At 38.7% G+C, this 20000-nt stretch overlaps 1 protein-coding gene across 1 annotated transcript in view; it reads left to right on the forward strand.

The window, feature by feature from the left end:
• The first annotated feature begins 401 nt into the window (after positions 1-401).
• The window catches only part of LOC117206544, a 35514-nt gene continuing 15915 nt past the window's right edge, over positions 402-20000 (forward strand). Inside the window, exons 1-5 of the mRNA XM_033446002.1 lie at positions 402-732; positions 11828-12076; positions 12706-13426; positions 16894-17045; positions 18877-19114. Of these exons, the coding sequence (XP_033301893.1) occupies positions 11849-12076; positions 12706-13426; positions 16894-17045; positions 18877-19114 (1339 nt within the window). The 5' untranslated portion in view covers positions 402-732; positions 11828-11848. The remainder of the gene's footprint in view (positions 733-11827; positions 12077-12705; positions 13427-16893; positions 17046-18876; positions 19115-20000) is intronic.

Raw genomic sequence — 20000 nt, forward strand, 5'->3', positions numbered from 1 at the left:
GATTTTTCAAGATCTTCGTACGACGTTGTTTCGGGAATGCAAAACTCCAAAAACAAAATAAATTATGCACATGGAATGTTCTTAAACAACGTCTGCCGGATATTCCACTCTATACAAATAATACCAATTATATTCCTTTTCTTCGGTAAGTTAGTTCCTTCCACAAATTTAAATAAAACTCACAAGTTCTCATCTTACGGCATAATCAATAGCCACTTCATGCACGATTTTTCTAAAAGTTCTACCATACTTCCAAACGATTTTAATAAATTAAGATCAATCACGAAAGGATCGATGAGACGTACAATCGTCGTAGAATCGCGTCTAAGGTTGAGCCCACAATCACGGGGCGTATCAGTGAGAGCGTCTCCGTTCTGCGCGTCATGCTATTCGCTGGACTGAGCTGCGGGGCGCGTTCAGTCTGCTCCAAGCCGCGACTGCGATAACCTGCGCTGCGACCGGCTGCCGCGACGAAAACAAACCAACCCCCGGGATACCTTGTCGTCAGAATCGAATAGAAAGTCAAAATTGTATCTTCTATCAACATCGAGTAACTAGATTTGTTTGTCGGGCAACCTTTCGACAAGAATCGAGTACGCCTTCGTTTGCAATCTTTTGCCAATCCGCGAGCTAAAACTATTTTAACATATGATACCAACGGGAGAACGTGATACCTCGCGATCGTACTCCTTGGTGGACATGAACACGTTACCACCGTTTTCGTACACGGAGGTAAGTCGACTTGGAAAGTTTCGTCTTCGAGCTGCTTGTCATAGAGTGCATGCCTCTCGGTGTAATTGATTTTACAATAGAAGAGTCGTTCAAATAATAATCGCCTCGAACTCTTTTCGTGCTCATTATTTGTTAATTTTTCCGGAATTTTAGTCTCTCGGTGTTCTCTAAAGGAAACTACGTTTGATTCTTTCAATTACGTTTAACTGTTGTATTGCTACGAACATCAGCTGACCTCATAGAACGTTACTCCGTTTCGCAAGGGCAAAACACAGAATTTGGTTCGAGGTGAAACAGCTTTTCAAATGGCCTAACTACGTTTCACGTCGAATGGATGGCTTAGTGACATAGAACGGAAGATCGATTGTGACAATAGCGACACTTAGTGTTGACTTTTCGCGGGGATGTTATTGACACGAGAACGGAAACGGAAAGGAGTAAATAACTCAAACGAGCTGGTTGAGCAACCTCTAAAGCACAGCGACTCTCGCCGACGTGATTAAACCGCTCGTTTTTTTGATGGTCCATGAAAGAATTCGGGGAAGAGCCGTACGCTATAGTTGTTCAATGGAAAAAGCCAAATGCCTGACATATAATTATGCCTCGTGCAGCAGGCCTCTCTTTTAAAGGCGTTTGTAAACAGAGGGAATATGTTTGGGCGTTGACCCTGTTCTTGATGCGCTTAAAGTCTTGTCCTAATTATGTTAATTTCCTTTCATCGCGAATTTTCGCTGCTTAAGTTTCGCTGGTAAAACGGAAAATTTTTTGCAATAAAAGATTCAACGTACAAGTGGGTCAAGAACGTAGATATCTCGTGGCTTTAGGGTGGTCAGAGTGTAGAGCGAGTAAGGACACGGAAGCCAGGCGAGGATTTCATCGCAGTGTAAAGGGAGAAATAGCAGAAAATAATGTTTAAAGAAATTAGTACAGACTAATTCGAGCTTAATTCATCGAACTGCGGCATTGATTCTGCGAAATTCTTCGTTCGCGATAGTGAATTGAAATTACAGGGACATTCGCATTCCTTCTAATTTTACCGCTACAACGATTGATTGGATTTAATTGCTAAGCGTACGCGGGGAATGGAGCGTCAAATAAAATTGTGTTTCTAGAACATATCCCTGTAACGATATCCTCATGGAAGAAATTTCAATGGATTTTTAAGAGTAATCATGCCATATTCATAATTAACATTTATCTGTATACTTACTTCTTTTTGACAATGAAGAGCGGTACTTACAAAATTCGGTCCTATATGCAAAATACATTGCATGCTTCTATTGAGAGAGAATCGCTATATCGTATTAATTTTCCTCTTCTTTTTCACGAAAATTTTTCTCTCACATCGCAATCCTTTGATCGAGCTCTACGCAGATGGTTCAACATGAATTCGTTTTGGAAAGATAACAGAATATTTTTTTCTGCTCGTGGCCTTTATAACATTATGCGTTTCTCGTTCAAAATCCGATCAAGATTCTCTTAATGAATTCCGGCACAAAAATTTCTTCTCTGACTAAATTTTCCAGATAAAATTAAACGTCTGGCCTCGTTCGTTATTTCAAGCGACATCGTTAATAGTGATGTAAAGTTATTTTCATCAATGGTATTAACAAATATTCCTTTACAAAAATATAAACTATATACCGTGTACATCGTGCATATAGTTTAACTCGAGATCAAACAAATCGACCTCTCGAAAAGATTTAATATTTTCATGGATATATCAAGGGAATCAAATTTTTAATCCTATCTCTTCAACATTTTTTACGCTATTTAATAAAAATTCATTAAAATAAATCACGACGAAGAAGACACGGTCAAAGGGATCCAGTCCTTTTCTTCGTTTAATCACAAGCTTTTTAGAGAAAGCCTATTAATATCATTTTTTGTTTTTCATCTCGTCTTGAGAACGAAACGCGAAGCAGAAGACCTTCGCTATTAACATTCTACATCCGTGAATACGTAATACCGTGAAATGTGTGCCCATGCCCCGGCAACAAATTACACTAAAAGATTCTCGCGATTTCCTAAGATTTTCCATAGCAAGCTTTGCAACGTTGCACCGTCTCTTGCTTTCTGAAGCGTATTTCGAAATCACCCTCTCTGTATGCAATCGTTTCTTCAAAGTATTCATCCTCGATTCTTCGGTTCGTGGAATCGCAAACGCGGATCGTGAAACTAATCGACTAATTTCAGAAATACACGGTGTACTTAACTCTCAAAGTTCTAGTTCCGCGTATGTTCAATTAATATCGAAACTTACGGCCCCTTTATCACTGGAATCGTATTTTTTACTATTTAGCTTCTCTGCAAACGCGCTCGAACTTCGATGTTATCTCGTTCGATCGCATAGATTCTCGACACGTTGCCAAAAAAAAAAAAAAAAAAGGTGAGAAAATAGCAATACGAGTTCGGTACGAAGAACATATTTCATATGCGAACACGCTTGACTATTCATTAAGATTCTCGTATAATAAACGTTAATTATCCATTCCACGATCTCAGCATACGATCTGCTGTTTTATGGATGAGCGGTCGTGATGCGGGACACCCGCGTTGCGACGCGAAATTTTTCATTTATATACCGAGAACTTTTCACTCGGTCGTCCGTTTAAAGAAAGCATATGTTCTTATAGCAAGTGGCAGGTGCGTGTATATCTGTGACTAAAGTGGCCGTAAAGTAGACAGCAGGTCTATTCACACGAGCTCATCTAAATCTAAAATGTTAGTCACCAACTCGTTGGTTCGCGCTGGATACGCCTTCCACAATATACCGGCTGACACGTGAAAGACTGATACTACTGTACCGACAACACGATTTTTTGGGACGCTCTATCGCGTCCGACCACGACCAATCGGCTTGATAGAAAATAAGTGCATTACGTTCTATTTTTGTTTGCACAATATCGATCGCGAATCGTCAGTACGCCAAGTCGTATAGAGTCAGTTACGTGTTACATTTACAGGGAGGAAACGTAAACGCGCAATCAGTTCATCAATGCTTTACAAATCTACTCGTTTTCCAGTTAAATAGCTTAAAATTTAATCCACGCGTAACATTGTACAATGTTTCGTATCACTAATGGAATTGAAACGTTTAATGCTCTCGATTGACAATTTCCCGATTCACATACCACGAACAAGTACGACGTTCCGTATTTTTCCTTTCTTGTGAAATGATAGCGTTTGGAAGTAATAGAGAGACTAAATTGGGTAAAGTATTGCGTCAATATAATCGTGTTCGTGAATTTGAATAATTTGAGTAACCGAATTAATTACCATCGTTAACAGGTATTGGAATATTCCACGTCAAAGAGGAAATGTGCCCCTGAGCGACGTAATCTTGCGTATAAGAGTAAACTTGACTCGCATTCTCCGCGCAATTAGAGGCAGACAAATGATTGTTGCAGACGCATCAGCTTTTATTCAGCATCTCAGAAACTTTGACACACGAGCAAGCAATACAACCTTCAGAAGTGCTCGTGTTCTTACACGCTTTATCGTTTTTATACGACAAGGTGAAACAGTAGGCGAAATATTTTCGCTTTGTTCTTAATCGTGACTGTAGTTCCACCTGGCTCGGGTTCCTTTCTTTGACCGAAAACAAATTCAGAAATGCCGCTCATAGATAAAAACAGAGCTAATTGAAGGCGTAGGTAGCAAGAACTTCTTGCTCGACAAACCCGACGAATCCGATTCAAGCCGCGAGAGCTCTTCAGTATTCACCGTAATTATGCGACCGATTATACACTTTGGTGCAGCATTGCATGATTCTAAATATACTCGGTTTATCGTTCCTTGGTGAAAAGTGAGTCATACATGAAAGCACGGTGTATTATACTTCTCTCTAAATATAAATATTGCCTCTAATATATTCAGTGTCACGTCGTGATCGCCATACGCTGAACGCGTTGATATTTTAATGTCATTTTGAGTAACCCAGAAGTGGAGATTTCCAATAGGAATAAACTACACATTTCGATTCATTTTGACGCTTACGTTCTTTTTCACTAGGACAGTATCGATTGTTTCAGCGTTTGCCATAACTTTACAGATTCAGAGATACGATACAAAATTTATTTTCCATCACGATATTGGTTCCATTTTAATTACCACAGCCCTTGTAATCTCTTCGTCCTATCCCATGTACAACTTATATTATCATAAACAAATCGATTTCTGTTTTTCTTTTTTTCTTTTTTGACACTTACGACTTTTATCATTTCGATGCTTTGCTTATATTTACAAAAAATGGGATAATCTGGTATAGCAAAGCGTGGGATACGTTATCTATCGTATTTTACGAAAGTCAATGCTGTATTGTTAATGCGAACAAAGAATCAGCGAATTAACGGTAGTGAATTCATTAACTTCCATTGTAATTTTAATACCAGTTTACTTTCCGGTAGATTGAACGTTGTTTGTCGGTGACTCGCTGGAATCCAGGTTCATCTAGCGGCCGTCGCGAAACCGTATTCCGGTGCGCATCTTCGGATTACTCAAACGCCGAGGAACTCACGATCCTATGTACACCACGTTTGCATTATGCAAACTTCCTGGGATATGATCGAATTTCAGCTCATATAATTACGTTATCCATTCAATTCCGTTCAGACATTATTAAAATAGTTGCGTGTCGATGCATTATCGGAATCCTTATCTGTTGTTATTCGGCACGTTCTTTCTACGAAATACTTTAAATAATCCGTTTAAATCACAATTTTTAACGGAAGATTACATCTTCAACAGCACATTGTTTCCCGCTGTTTCACAAACGGCCACCATTTTCGTAACGTTTAGAATGTCCGCGCCATACAACGCATTAGATTAAACAGCCATCGTTGGAATTATTTGTAAACCTAGGTTAAAAGCGGAAAGTACGCCACGTGGATTAACGCAACTCAGCTCAGGTCATTCGTATAAATTCCCAGCGCTACTCGAGGTTGAATAGCTAATGGCCCGAGTTACATTTGTTGTAGTACTTGACTTTCGACTCGGCGGGACTAATGCGATTCGAACGCAGTTTCTACGCTGTTCCGCCAACTTTTCATTCCAACGGGAACGTCAAAGAACGCGAAATAAAAGAGAGACTAAAGAGAACGGGGATTAAGATTCTCGTTTCGGGAACGGAGATTCCGTCTCGCTCCATTTACTGATTACGTGCAGGAAGATCCGATCCATTGAAATCCTTCATCTATCATACGACAATGTTCGATTTACAGAGATGAAAATCTTAAATAGATAAAGACGTGAATTTCCTGAACGCGTTCACCTGCGAAACGATTCGAATCGGCGTCCAATAATTTTTCAAGCGCTGGCTAGTACTTTAGCTATCCGGCGATACTCAGCTTCCTAGAACGGATAAGAAGAAATAAATGGAGCTTACGTCGTGATAAGCATCTTTCATCTTTTCGACCGGATTAAAATTGCTCGCGTAAAACTAAATGAATGCGTTCCGGTGACTTTTTCTAAATGAAAACCTCCGCCAGCCGGCCAACCGTTTAAAGAGAGAGAGTGGCATTTAGACGTTTAACAGATGAAGCGCTCGAAGTTTCGGTCGATTGCCTGTGGCCTTCGCTCGCGCGTGCAACTTTACCCGATTGTCACTATTCCCCTTTTCCCAGATAAATATCCGACAACACGGATATGCCAGAACGTTATTCTACTCTTTTTCATCCCCTTTTTTCTGCCTTTAACAATGCTGTTCTTCCCTTATCTTCGAAATGCATGAAGTTCGGAAACGATGTTCTGTATGAAAAATACGCTGGTAGGATAAACATTAGACAATGAGAGTCTATCTTTATGGTATTCCTTTTATTCTTCTATTCTATACAAGTTTATCGAAAGCAGCTTATTTCTAGGAAAAAGGACTGTATTAAAATATTATCGATTCCGATTGTTTATTTCATTATTTCACGTCTGAAATCTCGTTTTTACTATATCGAGAACATAATATCTAGCCGATCGATCGTTACATCGCTCGTTAAGACAATTAGCGTTAAAATATCGCTCGATATCATTGGTACTTCTTTTTCTTTTTGTCTGGCCGTTGGAAATTTCGCTGCAAAGAATAGACGTCGATAATTTCAATTACCTCCCATTCTTCGAAAAGAAAATAGTTTCCGAACTCCGCACGAGGACTTCGTTACCATTAATAACGTCGTACTAGTGGGGAAACGCGGCTGATTTCAATATAAATTTTTAATCGTTGCACCAGAACGAGTATTCGATTGAACCTATCTCGCCGAGAATTTAAAATCTCCGCCACGTCGAAGACGTTCATTTCCACCATGCCATTGAAATAAATTTCCTACTAGATAGAAGTAGTCAGCCTTCACACATCCACCTTGTTCGACTTCCATTTCTCAAGCAATTTCCTCGTAGCGGATGACCAGACCGTCCTCAACAGCCGCTAAAGTCCCTAACAGTGTTCTAATATTCCGCCAAGCAACATTTCTGAAATTACGAAGAATATGAAGAGTAAAAGGGCATATTTGCCTTCAAAACCAAATAGGAAGAATTTTAGAACTGGATTTTAAATCCTCGTGCCTGTGAAGAGTGGAAAATATGGCTCGTAATATGCTCTCTCCTCACATTCTTCATTTTCTCAAACTCCAGCGTATTGTAGTTTATATTATTACGTTATCGTATTCGTTGCTCGGGAAAAATCCTCGTCCGAAAGGATTAAATTACCAACTTTTGCGATAATGGAACGCATCGATCTCCCCGCAAATTCGTCGTCTTCTCCAGCTTTGCTTCTAACGAAGATCGAACGATCGTTTCACGCGTTCGTCACGCTGAATTTTTCATTTCCGTTCGTCTGAAACGCACTTATCTTCGCCTTCGTGACGGTCGAAACCAGTTGGAAAAATCCGTCTTCAGAGTAATCCAGTCGCAATAGAAATTGAGCCGAACCGTGGCACCATGCACGCGCAGCCAGAGCTCGCTGAAATTGGCCCCGATTCCGTGCCGTTAAACTCATCGGCCCGTTTCCCTCGTCAGCCCCCCGCCACCGGTGGAGACAAATGGATTTCGGGGAAACGATGGAAGAAATTCCGTGGGATGAGCGTAGGATAGACGAGAAGATGAAGGATGATTGTGCTTCCTCTCGTCGAGTAATCGTAATGGGCATTTCTGGAAAAATTCAAAATATTTTTTTGTACGGTAATATATGAAGATTGCAGGAGGAAAAGCCGATAGGTAGAGTCCTGTTGATATATTTTCATCTAATATCCCTTCATGAGTAAAAAGGGGTGTTCTGATACGACGTAACAAAGCTATAAATTCTTCTAAAGAAATCCAGCGAATTCTCGGCCTGCCGATTTCAACGTAATGAAAAGGCAAAGTAATCAATCGGCGGATTACATATCGCCTTCTAAATCCCAAATCACTGCCGAGATATGAGATGTTTTTCAAGATATCGTATTACTTTCGATCCGTTAAAGGGAACTATCGCTAATTAAATTGAAATGGAACAAAAAGTCATTGAAATTTTAAGATTTCCACAGGCTAAGACACGATCGCGCGATTCGATTATCATTGGGCGTGGGACGCGTTGGAAAACTCATTATGATGATATATCGAGATAATCGATGTGGTTCGATATAATAACGAGTTATCGGAACGATTAACAATTGGAATACACTGGTGGCGTTTGGTTAATTCATTTCCGACTAGGGAACGGCTTGCACAAAAATGTAATTGTATCGACCACGAGCGGCATGAATTTCATTCCTGCCCCGGCTGCAATTAACAGGTAACAGTTCACGTCATTCAACCGTAATACTTTCTGTGTACAATATTCCTACATTGTTTCATTTAGTAGTTGAATTATTATTGCCGGCAATATTTCATTCTTTGTATACTTTATTCCTCGGTAGTACTTCAAGCGTCCATTTTACGATTAATATCGCAGAATGTTCTTAATAATCTCAACGTTGAACACGAAAAGCAGCAAAAGTGCATTATTTCCTCTTATCGTGATCATCGTTACCTTTGTAAAACTATTACCTGCGGACACAGTATTTCGTTAACGAAGTAGGACGGTAAAGCGAACGAATGTAAGGATATGGAAAACGTACATGTGTGTATATAGTGATAAAGTAATCGATCGTGTTTAATCGATTAATATATTTCCAAGTCTGGCGTATATCATTTGCAGCGTAACGAAACGACGTTGCCGACGTGATTTCGTATTAACCTCAGCCATTTATCTTCGATCCAAGCTTATTAATTTTACATCGAAAAGTTTGATCAAAATCTAACAGAACTCAAAGTTTCATGTTTTCGTAGAAACATTTCAAGGTACCGAGTTTAGCAGCGGACACAGACGCGTTCAGTAGAGTTTTCTTTCTATTTACCCCAGGTAAACAGTTTCACCATCGCAAAATGCTAATTGATCGAAGAAGTCGCTTAATTCTATACCTCATTCTTAGTTAACAGGCTCAAAAAATTGCTCGAGAATTTGTTCCGCTTGCAGCAGCCAATAAAACGAACGATGTTCTAACGATTCGGTGAATCCAGTCACGTTCATGTGTTAACGACGATGGTCAGTATGAAACGAAGTGAAAAACACGTTGCTTCAGTCCATACAGAAACGTACTATTTTTCTCCCTTGTTTGTCGCTCCTTGAGAAATTATTGATCAACTCGTAATATTACAGAGTTTGTAAGTTACGAATCGGTGCTTATAGACTTCCTTTGTACAACTTTACGGTTTTACAATTTTACGCCAAATAAGATGATCAACTAACTTGTAATTTGCAAAATTTCGATACTCTTGAAATATTTTGTCAAGGTCAGCATTCTGAATAACTTTTTCCAATACGAAAAATAAGAGAAAGTTCATCGGAATGGTGATCTTGACACCGTATTTCAAGGCTATCGAAATCAGCCAAGAGATAACTATTCGACACCTGGACCCGAAACGATTATAATATTTTATGTGTAGATACAGTACTTAAATTAAATTTTACAGTTTGAAAGATTACTTCAGATTTTTTTTAAAGAATTTCAAATCACTTAAAAGTAGGTTCAATCCTTCCACTTAAAAATCGGAAGATATTGTAATAACATTTAGGTCTTTTAATCGTCTTCAATCCACAAGCTTTCTATGTATTTCGATTCGCGTTCAAGCAGTTCTACGGTAAATCACGTGCTGTCGAATGGATTGCTGTTCCACATTTCTTTTCTCATATTCGCGATACGATGCCATTTCGATTATATTTAAGAAAATTTAGACGATTACGCAATGGCCGCACGCAATATTCATTCGATTTACATAAATTATTGCCGTTTCCCCTTCGAAAAAAAGCGTCGAGAACATTAATTACCAATGACCACGTATCCTCTGTCGAGCTTAATGCTAGCAGCGGCGGATTATTAAATATCCGATGACTGGCACGGAATGCAATTTTCTCGGATAAAAAGCTTCGCTCTCGGGTGTATCGCTTTATTACGACTTCGTAAGATCTGTCGAAGTGAACAAGTATACCAATCTGAAGAAGCAAAACGAATAAAAAGCGCTTTATGTTTATATCTTTGTAACTTTGAGTAGATTTAGTCTCAAGAAATACATTTATAGGATCCGACGTGTTTATGAGTCCACGAAGAAATTTTAAAATATATTATCTTCGATAGTTAGAATACGTAATTATAATTCACATAATATTATAGGGACCAGGGATTTATTAATTAAGGGGTCGAAAAGATAAACAAGGGAAGATTTTCAATAGAAACGAAAATCGTGTTTTTATTAATTTTGATATTTATCGGTTGAAAGAGCTTTTATCGTTTGCCACCTTTAAAAAATGCATCGAAATAGTTCAATTTATCTGATCAGATTTAACCACCAATGTTGTCAAAATAATTAATTCACGATCTTTTATGGAAATTTTATGGATTTACAATGATACGCTTTGTATAGGGTGGACGCTGTTCTAGCGTTTCATCGTATACATCAAATTTGCATACTTTTCTACAGGAAGATTATTTTTTTATTTTCCCACCGTCTGTTTCATTTATCGTTTCAATATCTCGATTCTCGATTGTGTTAAATTTCCAATTACAAACCGTACATTATCGTATCATTGACTACGTTTGGTAAAACGGAAGTGATTCAACGAACTCAATAACGTGAAAATTCAATTACAGTTCGTTTGATGGTTGAAGGATAGCTTTTATTAGATAAAGGACCTATTTCCTCCTGTTGATCGGTCACGTTTATGATTAATCGTTCGAATGGATCACTGCTCGCTTACCTATTGCTCGCGCTATTTCATGGAAATATTCGTCGCGATCACGAGCCAGCGAATCGAAACCGATGAGCGATGCAACGCGACGCGTACGTATCTGGGTCATCTTTATAAAAGCCGGTTTATTACGTACCTGGCGTGTTCTGTAGCTTGCGGGAAATTGATTCCATACTGTTGATTATCTTTTCCAGGCTAAGCGTATACCGAGGATCGTACGTTTCGTGTTCGTGGACACTTCGCATGCTGACCGAGTAAAAATATTCGATAAAAGAAGTAAAGTACGTTGATTAGTTTTCCGTTTCTCGACATTTCGTCAAATGGTCTCGTTTACCAGTACATTATGGGTCTTTACTATGCCTATCAGTCGAAAAAGACACGAAGTTCTCTGTTTACATGAAACTTCTTCGTAAAGTTTAATCGAAAAATTTAATAAAGCGAACGTGACTTGGCGAATAAGCAATACAGAAAATATTTCTTAAGATCGATGTGAAGAAGTAAAAGAAATATATTTGACTCGATATGCGTTACAGCGTGCTATGTAAACCGTCGTTTCTCCTAAGTTTCAATTTCGCACGTCAATATCATCTATTAAATTTTGTTACATCGTCAATTATCGATCGCATTAAAGTTTGTTGAAAAATATTCGGAGAAATTGTAAACGAAGAAATTATAACGACTCTTTTCTGCGAACTTTTTAATTCCAACACAGATAATTCCTGCAAATCTGGAATAATGAAATTATAATCAGTCGCTGGAAAAACAATCAGTAAAAATTGAATCAGTAGAAACTACTTTAATTAAATGTCATCGAATTAAAAAGATTTTTTTACCTTCGTTTTTCAGGGATGAGAAAATGCCTCTGTGATGTTGCATCGAAGCACATCATCGCGACGCTCTAGAGCATCGCGCAATATGACGAATTTTGGTCATACGTCGCCGATCGCCGGACCAAGAGGACGACGCGCTAGCGTGGCAACCGATAAACCTGTCGATTTGCCACCGACGAGTCTACGAGGAACTATGGAACGTCAACGCTCTCCACGGGGCAGTATCGTGCCCGATATTGCTTTATCAATGGGAAACGACATCGAGGTTGTTCATAATTGACAATTCTATCTATTTAGATTTATCCCCTCGCATCCTGTGAATTTGCGTGAACAATTAGACTCGTACGAGTCGTACGAGCGTGCTAATGATAAGACAAGCTGATGTATCGCACAATACGGAAGCTTCAAACGCGAAGTGATCTGTAAATATTTCACGTACCTCGCATAGGTGAATTGGAGACGAGAAAGTAGAAAATCTAAATCGATACCGGCACACGACGAGTAACGCGTATCGACACTTAAATGTGACGGAGCATGGCTTCGAAACTATAGAGAAATCCGCAAAACTTGTTGTGGAAAAAATTTATTCTTAGCGAGCTCGACGTGTGCCAATACTCGAACCATCTTTGGAAATAATTGTCAAACGACCTATCTTGTTCTACGTCATACTTGTCCCCCGCCTTGCAATAATTAATTGGTTAAAAACGTGGTTGAGGTGAACGAAATTGAGGTGAAAAATAGAACATGGTTATATCGTAGTGTGTGTTCCACTCGAATCTCCTAGAACTTCTTGGCATCAGCGAAATTCCCCCATAGAGATTCGCCACGCTGATTGTATTCTTACGATTTCTTTTTGCTTTCATCAATTTCGAGGATATACCCTTGACCTTTCAGCCCATCCACCACAAGCCTCTGCTGGAGCGGGATCAATATGGCGACACGCGGAACATGTTCACTCAGAAGATCAGTCGCAGCCCGCGAAATTCCCTGGTTCCGGACGATTATTACAGAAGTTCCCGTAACGGAGTTCGAAGTCCTCGGAACAGTTTGGTTCCAGATACCAACTTGGCACCTGACATGTTATACAGTTCGCGACATTCTTTGGTCCCGGAAGCTCCTTTGAGTCCCAGAAATTCCTTGGTACCGGACGTTACTCACAATAGAAGCCCGAGGAACAGTCTGATTCCTCTGAACGCTTCAAGGACGTCCCTGATGTCTGAAAATGGAAATCCTCCTTCTCGCAGTCCTCGACACTCTTTGATACCCAATTCTTCGAGAAGCCCCCGTGGAAGCATGACCAACATGGAACTGGTCGATCGTAGCCCGCAGAGAAGCCCGCGAGGTTCCATAGCGTCGGAGTGCTTGAATCAGAGTCCAAGAAACTCGATCATTCCATATGAGGTGAACAGATCCTCGCGAGGGAGCATTGGCATGAACGACGCGCCCAGAGGATCGATCGGTGCTAATGAGGAAGAGACGAGAAGCACACGGCGAGGTATCGATTCTGACACGATCGACAGAACTCCGAGGGGTAGCCTCAGTGGTTTGCAAGACAGAAGAGCCGCAAAGGCGGGCATGGTGGCGCACGATCCGAGAAGGGCCTCTGCCGATCAAGGTAAGAGTTTGTTTGTTCTAAGAGAATGCTAGAATGCTAATGCTAAAAGAGAATGCTGATCCGATTGGCGATGGGATACCGAAAATCGGACACGAAATTTTCTCTGTCTCTCTTAAAATAGGAAGTGAAAACTAATTATTTATAACTAGGTTTCTCTATCCAATGATAATTTCTACGTAATTTTGAAGTTGATAGTATTAGATCAGTGACGGAAGTCTTCGTATAGTTTATAGTAAAACTATTTTTATTGAAATAAAATTTTATCACGAAGTTAGTATATTTTGTGTCAAGACTAATTGAGAGTTACTTTAGAGGTACAATAAAACATGCTTCTCACAAAATAACGATATGTACGGTTTGAAATAATAAGCCTATAGAAATTGTATTTTCTCTCTTCTTGTCTCAGTTTGAATATTTTTGCGAAGCAACACAGTTTCCTACAAAATAGCTATTGTCGCGTATGTTGATAAAGATATAATTTATTTCAACGGATATAGAGCTTCTATAGAATGTGCAAAAACTCCCGCGAATAAATGTGAACAAACAAAGTCCAATAAAATTTAATAGCATATAAAAGCGACGAGATTTTGTAATCTTCTAAATGCTCAACCATAATATCGTTAGCATCGCAGCTGCGTTTTTAATGTACGCGAATACGGCCATACTAAAGCTATGTGCCTTGCTTGTATTTACGAACAAGAACAAGTGTTATAGGATTCAGTTTCATCCACGATATTCACCACTCCATGGAAACGAAAACCGTTATAACGCTTCAACGGCGTCATCGATATGGCGTTACATTCGATGAAATAATTAATCACGTTAATCCTCTCGATGCCGAGTTCTCTCGCTGTAGATCGACGTATGACGCTTTCCAGCAAACGTGATTGAATTACGTTCTCGCCGTATCCGGAGTCTTATGGCAATTCGATGCTCGTTACCCACTAATTTGACGCGACATCTCAAGAGAGCCGTAAATTTTATTCGTTTTGCCGAGCAGTTTCATAGATCGTTGATTCCGCCGCGTCGTAATCGAAGTACAGACAAGCGAATCTGATCACACGTTGATTAACAGGGATTGATATCAAATTTTCAAGTATATAAACTGATGCAAGTGATATTACAAATTTAACATCGAGGATCAAGACGAGGATGAGCAACACTCAGGACGATCATTCCTCTAAAAATAGGATCTCTTGATAAGCTAATAATCCTATCTGATCGTCGGAGTTATTATAGCCGAGTGTAGTATGGATAATGATAGGAGCGAGTTAACATCGTGACACTTCGTCGCTTTTCACGCAACCGCATTAATCTAGCTGAGCAAACCTTGTAAATGTGTACGTAACACACCAGGACAACGGAACACGGTTTAGAACCGAATAGGCATCGTGCGAAACTGAAGACAAAGTCATCGTTGAGATGGTTGGTCTATGAATACTATGATACGATTTGTGTAGTTTGATATGAGCACTGAAAATAGTTACACGGAATAATAATACGAAATAACGTAGTGACCTAATTTTTGTTGATCATGTGGCATTATGAATCGGTGCTGTTAAAAAGTTTACGATCGCGTATTATTTTCGGTAAACATACGTATACTGTCGGTTAAAAGAACAAACTAATTAAAGAAAATAAATTTTTCCATTATTTAGCAACGATACATTTCTTTCTTTTATAGTCTTGGTTTTCAGGCTCCTTGGCAAAATATGTATCGTTCATGCGTATTGCTCGTTATTAAAAAAGAAATGGAACTCTTACGTTGAATCGTTCTATCGTCCTTGCTAGAGAGAAAAACTTTATAAGAAAAAGCTATGGCACTTGCCGGCGACGCAATAAATAATGTATCGAACAAAAGTAATTTGCTTTGAAATAACCTTAGGAAACAGCGAGTTATCGATGCGTTAAAGATTACGCGCTATTATTGATTATCTCTGAGACACTACGTGGAACTCTACTTCCATAAATTCTGGCCAATCGTAAAATAAAAACGTGTACGATTTATTGGCATGGAAAGAACAAGCGCACAAAGAAAATTAATAACTGGATTCTGTCGTGCGACCAATGTCGAGGATAAAAGGAGTTGAACCGTTTAAAACGAAATTGTTCGTGTTTTTTAAACTGTTCTGTCTGAACCCGATTTATACCGATTACTCCGTAGTTTCTGTAAATACACTGTTTACAATAAAGAACATAAGATTGATCGTTAGTTTGTTTATCTAAGGAATAACTATTCATTGGTTTTAAAAATGCAATGATCTTCGAGTTTACGTTTAACTGACAATTGCAAAGATTGAAAGCTAGTTCTAATTATTTCTCTTTTAACTTTCAAGTTTAACTTAACAATTGTCAAGTCTGGTAGTTAGTTCACTAAAAATCTACATGATCACAAATTACTATTGATGTAAAATGTTGGATGCTTAAACTTTATAAATAATCCTTGAGAAAACTAACTATCTTTTCACTAATTCTTTCCGGTAAAAACGTGAAAAAACATTGGTTTTTTTTCAAGTAAAAAGTTTTAAACACAGTTAATTATACGAGACTTTTATTGAAATCTCGGTTCCCTGCAGATAATTATTTTAAAAATGCCAGTAAAATCTCATACATGTTTTATTTGTTACTTATTTGTCTGATAACTTTTGTAGCAACACCAGTATGTGCTCTGTCATACCGGAAACTTGTTACGATTCGCAGAGGAAATGAAAAAGTATGTGGACGAAATTATTACAAAATAATTCCCACTTCTGTAGAATCAACCATATCATTCTATGGTCCATAAATTCATTCGCGTTTCACTTCGTATTGAACGTAAATTATAATATTTGCCTATCTCCTATGTATCATGGATCGTACAATAGCTCTCGACTTTCTGGTTGCATATAAAAATGTTCTTGTTGTTAATATAAAATATAAAGATTTATTGGACAACAGACATTATTTCATCGCAATAACGCCAAAGGTCACGCCGTAAATTTAACAAAAATGGCTCTCCCAGATCCTGGATGGAAAGCTCTGTTGTAGTATCCGCCTTACTCATCGGACTTTACTTCGATGAATTACCATCTTCCCCGTTCTCCTCGAAATGCTTTAGCTGGAGCTTCCTCCCACAACATTGTAAAATTGCGAAATCTACTCAAAAATTCATTTGCGTTAAAACCAACGGAATCGCTGAAGCAAAGAATACAGAAACCTTCACAATGTTAGGGGAAAAGGTTGCAAATAATGATAGAAAATACATGGTTCGTTAAATCGGATCAAACGATTGTGGAAAAACTAAAAATCTTGCATTCGTGAAAGCCATAAATTTATGGACTAGTCTAATATCAATACGCTAGATATTAAGACAATATTTTGAAAATATATGTACATATCAATGACGCTTCTTTGACCGTTACTTAATTCTTATCTAAAAGAAACTTGTGGTATCAGTGACAAAAATTTTGTTTTTTACGTTTCCGCAGGTGTATACGAGAATCGAAATTCATCTCCATCTCGGCAAAAGGAGGCAAACTCGGGCAGCGCCAAATCTCGCGGAAGTACGGTTCAGATCTCTCTAGGATATGGCCCAAATACCTTCGAAGACTCTAGACGAGCCAGCAGCTCTGTATCGCAGGTACGATATTTTTCATTCACCTTTGACACAGAGGCAGAGTTCAACATTTATTATCCGGGATATTCGATAACAAAAACAAAAGGGGACGCCACCAAAAAGCGTTTTCCCCTTGTACACTATAAGCCAGTACCCTCGTTCTTGAAAGCCTTAAAACCTCTTGTATCCTCTTAAGAAAATTTCGTTAGGCAAAGTACAAGCCAACACTACAATTCCTTGAAAGCATCCTACGGATTCATTTCCGAAGGGTATTTTTATTCGTATCTCATATCCCAACAAAACAAACTTTTTCAGCGAAATTTTACATTTTTTCATCCAGGTTTTACCATGGTGAAACATCGTTACGCGAACGCAGAATTTTTCACACGCTCTAGGATTATTTCCCTCTATTTTTTCGAGGTGTATTCGTCGAACAAAGTATCGACCGAGCCTGTATACTCGAATAAAATACTCCACGCGATGATTAGTTCACAATTGTCTAAAACTTTTTTTTTCGACGCGTCGTCAACGCTGTTATCGAATTTTGTTAGCGAGGACGATGTATATGGTCAGAGTTTGACGCCCAGCGATGACACGTTTGATACGTTTGACAATTTCATCATGAAATACGGTCGCGTGTTTTTCATCTTGTCGCGTAGTCTGCGACCTTGCATCCACCATCGTGTCGGCTTAAAATCTTTATGATATAACGAACTGCCCTGTGGTCATGTGTAGAAACAATCCCCCTCCCGGGAGGATCAAAGAAATGGCTGGATCGTAAAAAGCAGCCAAGTTCCAGACGGTCTATCCGGTTGGATCGAAACGACCGCTTTACAGCCACGAATTCGCGCGATCATCCTAAGATTCAGACTCATTCGAGTAAACTGAAACGAGAAGGTGACCCTACAGATATTTTCTGACCTCTGGATATTTGAAACCACGAGCCATACCCTGGTGTCTCTGTTTATTTTTCAAAGTGTACGAGAACGACATACTAAAGTTGAAATGGTCGGTGTTCATATTTTAAAATCACCTTTCCACTTGGCCTTTTCGACGGCGATGGCGATTATCATTTATATCTTCTTTCCAAACAAAAATGCATCGATAGTCTCGGTTCAGCTCGTATAATCACGAAGACGAGGCACATGAATTTTGATTATTCGTCGGAAGAGTCACATTTACAAATTCTATCATTTACAATTGTAAATGTGTAATTGTTTAACCGAGAAGAAAGGCAACAGGATATATATGGAATAATTATATATCGAACAGAATATATGTAGTGGTCGATATTTACCATTCACACGCAATTACTACTACACAAAGCTGTCGAACGTAGGCCGTGTCCAATAGAAACATTACCTCAATGTTTCGTCAGCATTGTAGCTATATTTTTCACAGATTAATTATTCAAACGACACGCTGAAACTGCCGTATATAAAATATTCTATACATGTATATCATTCATCATGGAACAATGACTATTAATTAGAATCAGTCTAATAACTGCGTAAACTAGAGAGCCTCTAGATATTCGCCACATATACATATGTGTATCAATTCTACTATAATTCGACGATCACAGACATTGACTTCCTCCAGCTTCAAGTCAGAAGCTTGTGGCTTATCTATCGTCCTACGCTCGAGTTTGCGTTTTGCGACCTGAAATCATCGCAAATCATTTCGATTCTTTTCCATTTGACGAGCTTCGAAACTTAATAACTCGCCAAACTTCGATATTCATGTTAAATAGCTTCTCGTAGAGTAGCTCTTAATATAATTAGTTAACGACGTATACGATAACTAGTACGGTAATTAGAAGGCAATTAACGTGAATGTTTCTGTTGATGTTCAGTTTTCAGGCGATGAGTCGCGACGGCTTTTCACCAGCAGCGCCAAAGTGCCGGAGAACACAATGGAGAACAGGAACCTCACCTACGGTTCCGTGGTGTTTCAATTGAAGGACGCGAATCTCGAAGCGAACAACATCTGCGACTTTGTGTTTCGAGGGCTGAAGGTTGTCTGCAGAACCAGGGTGGTTACTGTTTGCCTGATGTGCTTGTCCCCTGTCCCGGTTCTTATGTTTATTTACGGTAAGTGAAGGGAATTGAATGGTCGCTTTTACCGCATTCGCAATCGGACTTCTACTTCGTATGTATGTATTTTGCAAGTAAAGACCACAGGAGAAAATATAATAAAATTTTTGTTGATTTTCTGACTTATATGTCGCTCGGTGGTTAAATTGGAATATTTCAACGTGAAATGGTTGAAAAAGCAATTAACCTGAGAGATTCGAAAATGTTCACCTTTTAAGAACAGGTAATAGATCCATTGTGTTTCGTAAGAAACAAATCACATTAGTTCAGTTATTGGGTTAGTGTAAGTTTATTCATATTAATTTGCTAATGTTGATAATTATTTACGAGGCGGACGATGTCACCAATTTCAATGATCTTGAAATATATTCAAAGAGCTTCAGTTCGATTTTTGTTACGATTAGCCCTCATTCTGGCTACATCTCACGGCACCCGTACTTTTATATAATCCAATCTAATCCATTTACGATAATCATTTTCAACTCATACAGGAAAGAAAAATCAATTTGTTAGGTTTGCTATAGATAATTATTTGCTGCTGTGAAATAAGCTAAGGAATTAAATAATAAAACAGATGCAATTTGTATTAAGCTTTATATTGTGTTGTTGTTATTCGAAATTGAAAGCACTTCAGCCTTCATTTCCAAGATATTGGAAAAAGCGATTATTCGATCATCAAAATCATGCTATCGTCGAAATGGAAACTTTTACGAATATCACGGAAACTAACGCCAGGACGACGGAAATCGATGATGTTGTCCGCTTTGTAAATAATTACCGTAATATTATTAATATTCCGTCAGAAATACATATTTAGTCTCAAACGCAAAGTTAATTTTAATGTACAATTGGCTGACAACCTATCGAATTAAAAAATTCTGTT

Source organism: Bombus bifarius, unplaced genomic scaffold (genome assembly GCF_011952205.1).
Source record: "Bombus bifarius isolate JDL3187 unplaced genomic scaffold, Bbif_JDL3187 scf7180000008008, whole genome shotgun sequence".
NCBI lineage: Eukaryota > Metazoa > Arthropoda > Insecta > Hymenoptera > Apidae > Bombus > Bombus bifarius.